The 4,563-nt window shown below is 44.7% G+C and overlaps 1 protein-coding gene across 1 annotated transcript; it reads left to right on the top strand.

The window, feature by feature from the left end:
• The first annotated feature begins 2,435 nt into the window (after positions 1-2,435).
• On the top strand, positions 2,436-3,785 carry LOC140536286 (gap junction alpha-3 protein-like). Its single transcript, XM_072658002.1, has one exon. It carries the CDS (start codon positions 2,436-2,438, stop codon positions 3,783-3,785), a length of 1,350 nt encoding a protein of 449 aa, XP_072514103.1.
• The last annotated feature ends 778 nt before the right edge of the window (positions 3,786-4,563 follow it).

Below are 4,563 nucleotides of genomic sequence, written 5' to 3'. Positions count from 1 at the left end.
CGAGCTATTTAGAACATTGGTGATGAATTTGGGCAGCAGACAGGGGCGTGGCATGCACTCGTGCAGAGTAGCAGCTCTATGAATGCACTCATGCATAGTCACCCAATGTGACAGTCGGGATGGCTTGGAACGGGAGGCAGCTGCGCTTCGCTGAAGCCCATCTCCAAGTTCAAATCTCCCCAATAAACTAGCTGGCCTTGACTCCACCACGCGGAGAAGACTGTGCTGGGGGGAAGTTTGGTTGGCTGATTTCAAAGGACATTGGTAAGCTGACAAAGCTCCTGGGATTTGGGGAGTGGGAGGAGAGGGGAGGGCTCTTACAACCCGTTTTGGGGTCTGTATGATTTCCAACGTCCTCAATACATGGCATCAGTGCTGCCCAGATATTGATTTCGAAAGGCATTAAAAAAAAGAGAGGCACAAAAAGTACAGGCCAGGTACAACAAAATGAGTAGGGCAAGAGAGGGAGTTTCAAGTGCCTGTGGTTGATTATTTTAATACTTTTTTTTGTTTTCCAAGTTTTGGGTGTAAACGTCTGGGGCTTTAGACAACTTTTGGTTAAGTTATTTGCCTGCCAGTGTTGATAAGCCGTTCCGTGTGGCACGCAACTCAGACAATAAGCCAGCAACAATGGCAGTGATGCGTCAATAGATTGTGCCAGCAGGCACAAAGAAAATCTGGCACCTTCTCTATTGTCGGATTGACAGACAGTTTGTCATCGCGTCAAAACTTCAAAAGAGTAAACATGTAATTCTTTGTTCGTTCAGTGTAATAGGCTTATTAATCTAATCCTGAATTGAGCACACAGTTTATACCTCACCGGGTCTAAAATCATTTCCAACTGCAGTATAACTGTCTGTTTATTGCACTTACTTCTAATACATTGAGAAAACAAGGCCAATTACTTTTACTCGGAATATTTAGTAGTGTGCATTAAAACAGTCAAATAGTATTACTCATTTTCTGTATTTTTACCGGTATTCTTTTCAGTTACATCATCATAGAAATGTTTCATTTAATTCAATAAATTTGAGTCAATTTTACTGCACGTTTTCTCTAGTCCTGATGCCTCTATATGCTGAAATCTAAATTTCCCCTCATCAGCACTTCATTTTCTGATGAGACCAGCATTCCCAAAGGCTGGATCTACTCTAAACCTCTGTCATTCACATTTCCAGACATTACAATGTGAATGTACAGACTGCCCAATATTTACCAAATACAAATATCAGTTTTACCTCAAAAGTGTGTGTAGATTAAATGGTTTTAAAGATATTATTCATTTGCTTCACATATTTATATACAACATAGTATTCAGAATTCTAGTAGAGGCTGGGACAGTCCTACATACCATACTGTAACTGCACCTATAGACAGTTTAGAGCAGTAACTGCATTTAGCTATATTAACCCCGTGGCTGGGTATTGAGAGTATATAGTGTAGGCAGTGTATATTCGCATTGCAGAGCACAATACGACATCACGACTTCAGTGTGCACTAACAGTCAGAGAGCAAGCCCACATAATCAACGGGATACGCGTGCAGTTCTGAGTAGCAGAAACCTGAATTGTATTGTGTCTGTCTCTTCTGCTTGTGCTGAACTGAATAGAGGGTTGATTAAAGTTCAGTCTAATGCAACGATGTACGAACAGCAGTCAGCTTCCCCTTGTTGTGAAGGCAGGGGTGCCGTATGGGCGGGAGAGGGGCTTCATTAGGGTGATTCTAAGGGCCTTTGATTGACAAGGGCCCTACAAAATTTATTACTTGAGCATTTTGGAGTTGGGAGATCCAGTAAAATATCTTTTCATGGGGCCCAAAAACCCTGATGAGTTGATCGAGCAGTCATCTACAGTAACACAGTTGAAACGTGTCCAGATCAATTTTATGCAGAGCCCTAGACTTTAGCCCTAGGATTAATGTGTTCATGAACTTGCCATGAATTTGTTATATTTTAGAGCCACTCGACAGTTCTATAAACACCTACACGTTAGCTTGATCAGTAGTCTGGCATATCGGCACAGTGTGCGGAGGCACAGATCATTGATAGTGGCAATGGTGGCAAGCATAGACAGTGTGATTCCAGGAACTGTGAGCTGTTGAGGCCTCATCTCATTAGCATGTGACATCTTGCAGCTTATGGCTAACACTGTACAGGGCAAATCGAGCTTGGTGCAATATAAAGTGTCATATTTGTGTGATCTGTCATATTCTGTGACATTTCTCAAGTATTTATCGGAATCTCCAGCACACCTGATTGATCAACAGTGAGAAATGCTAGTCTGGTTAATGAAGTGAGGGGAGACGCAGGGGAGACGCAGGGGAGAAACGCTGAGGAAACCATAGAAGTGTACGTTTTATCATCTCATCACACTTTCAGTCTTTTCCCTCTGATTCACCTCGGACTGTATTTTTCCTTAGGCTAGAAAACGTAAAGCATGGGTGACTGGAGCTTTCTGGGGAGGCTGTTGGAAAACGCACAGGAACACTCAACGGTCATTGGGAAGGTCTGGTTGACAGTCCTCTTCATCTTCAGGATCCTGGTTTTGGGTGCCGCCGCAGAGGAAGTGTGGGGAGACGAGCAGTCTGACTTCACATGCAACACGCAGCAGCCCGGTTGTGAGAACGTCTGCTACGATGAGGCCTTCCCAATCTCCCACATTCGCTTCTGGGTGCTACAGATCATCTTTGTGTCCACGCCTACTCTCATTTACCTGGGCCATGTGCTTCACATTGTCCGGATGGAGGAAAAACGCAAAGAGAAAGAGGAAGAACTGCACAAGGCCAGCAGGTTCCAGGAAGAGAAAGACCTCTACAGGAACGGCGGTGCGGGAGGAGCGGGGGACGGAGGTGGTGGCAGTGGGAAAAAGGAAAAGCCTCCCATACGAGATGAGCACGGCAAAATCCGGATCCGAGGTGCTCTTCTGCGCACCTACATTTTCAATATCATTTTCAAGACTCTCTTTGAAGTGGGCTTCATCTTGGGCCAGTATTTCCTGTATGGGTTCCAACTTAGGCCCCTTTACAAATGTGCCAGATGGCCCTGCCCCAACACAGTGGACTGCTTTATCTCCAGGCCCACAGAAAAGACCATCTTTATTATATTTATGCTTGTGGTGGCTTGTGTGTCTCTTGTGCTGAACCTTTTAGAAATCTATCACCTGGGATGGAAGAAAGTCAAGCAGGGTGTGACCAACAAGTTTGTGCCAGAGCATGAATCTCTACCCTACAACTCGAATGAAGCCGGGAGGATGGATGACGTCACGATCCTCCCTGTGGTCAGCTCACCTCCACCTGTCCTCAACCAACCTCCCAACTACACAGACATGGCCATTTTGGGAAGCAATGCAATCCAGCCCTCAACAACTTTAGTGCTCGTGCCCACCGCCGAAGCAGAGTACAAAGCTGCTCCACCTACCGAGGCTCCTCAATCCACCCTGTATAATAGCAGCTGCAACAACAACAGCAACAACTACCATCGGGCAATGGAGCAGAACTGGGCTAACAAGATGGCTGAGTTGCAGAAAAACGAAATGAAGCCCGTGTCCTCGTCATCCTGCTCCTCCTTAAGCAATCAGATGGAGAGCAAAGAATCGCTTCACCCTTCCTCCATCTGCACTGCTGATTTTCTCCGTGATGGGAAAAGTGAACCAGACATAGGCCCTGGCTTGACGACCACCACGGTGGAGTTGCATCAGCCGCCTGTCACGATGACAGATATTTGTCGCTTGAGCAGAGCCAGCAAAATCAGCAGCATCAGGGCTAGACCTGACGACTTGGCAGTCTAGTCAACCCCTTCTTTTCTCTTACATCACCGCCTCTGGTAATACAAGACAACATTCAGGACATTAAGGGAGGGTGCTGCAGTTGTCAAGTCCTGTCCTGTTATGAATCGTTCACCTGAGCACTGCGATTGGTGTGAAAACCGCTTGCGACGTGGGACACCCACATGTTTATGATGAGTATGATAAGGGAGAAGCAAGCTGGCCCTGGTTCAAATAAATGGGGGAAAGGTTTTAGGATGGTAAATATTAATTTTCCTCCAAAGTTTGGCAGATATATGCACTTTCGTTTCTTGTAAGAATTCTGTGCCTTGGTGTGTCGAGTGTCGCCACACTTTTACTCAACGTCTGTCCATCTCTTAAGGCCTATATTTGACCCTTTGTAAATTCGCGAAGACCAATGAAGGGCATAATTCCCTGTTAACAGATGAACTGAACAAATGAAGTCCAGCTGAGCATGCAGAATATGCAGGCTAGTAGCTGACTGATCCCAAAATGAGGCTTATTTATTGGGAAGTGTGTGCCTGATATGCTGGAGTCATGTAATGATTGTCCTTAAGAACATGCAGTATTTGCTATTATTGCAGTTTCATCAGGGGTAAATAGATATAAATATCATAACTAAGCAATATGTGTACATATATACATATATATATAAATCAAATGATATGAATAACTATGAATACAAGTGGTTGCAGTGTGATAGCAGCATAGAGGTCTTTCTTGTAAGCAGAAATAATACTCAAGATTTCTCCTGTAAATAGAGGCTCATGTGTGCATGTAG

Source organism: Salminus brasiliensis, chromosome 15 (assembly GCF_030463535.1).
Source record: "Salminus brasiliensis chromosome 15, fSalBra1.hap2, whole genome shotgun sequence".
NCBI lineage: Eukaryota > Metazoa > Chordata > Actinopteri > Characiformes > Bryconidae > Salminus > Salminus brasiliensis.
This window is presented reverse-complemented; position numbering and strand designations above follow the sequence as displayed.

What these genes read in the sequence shown, in the direction of transcription:
- LOC140536286 (XM_072658002.1), top strand. Translation starts at nt 2,436, where the DNA reads ATGGGTGACTGGAGCTTTCTGGGGAGGCTGTTGGAAAACGCACAGGAA.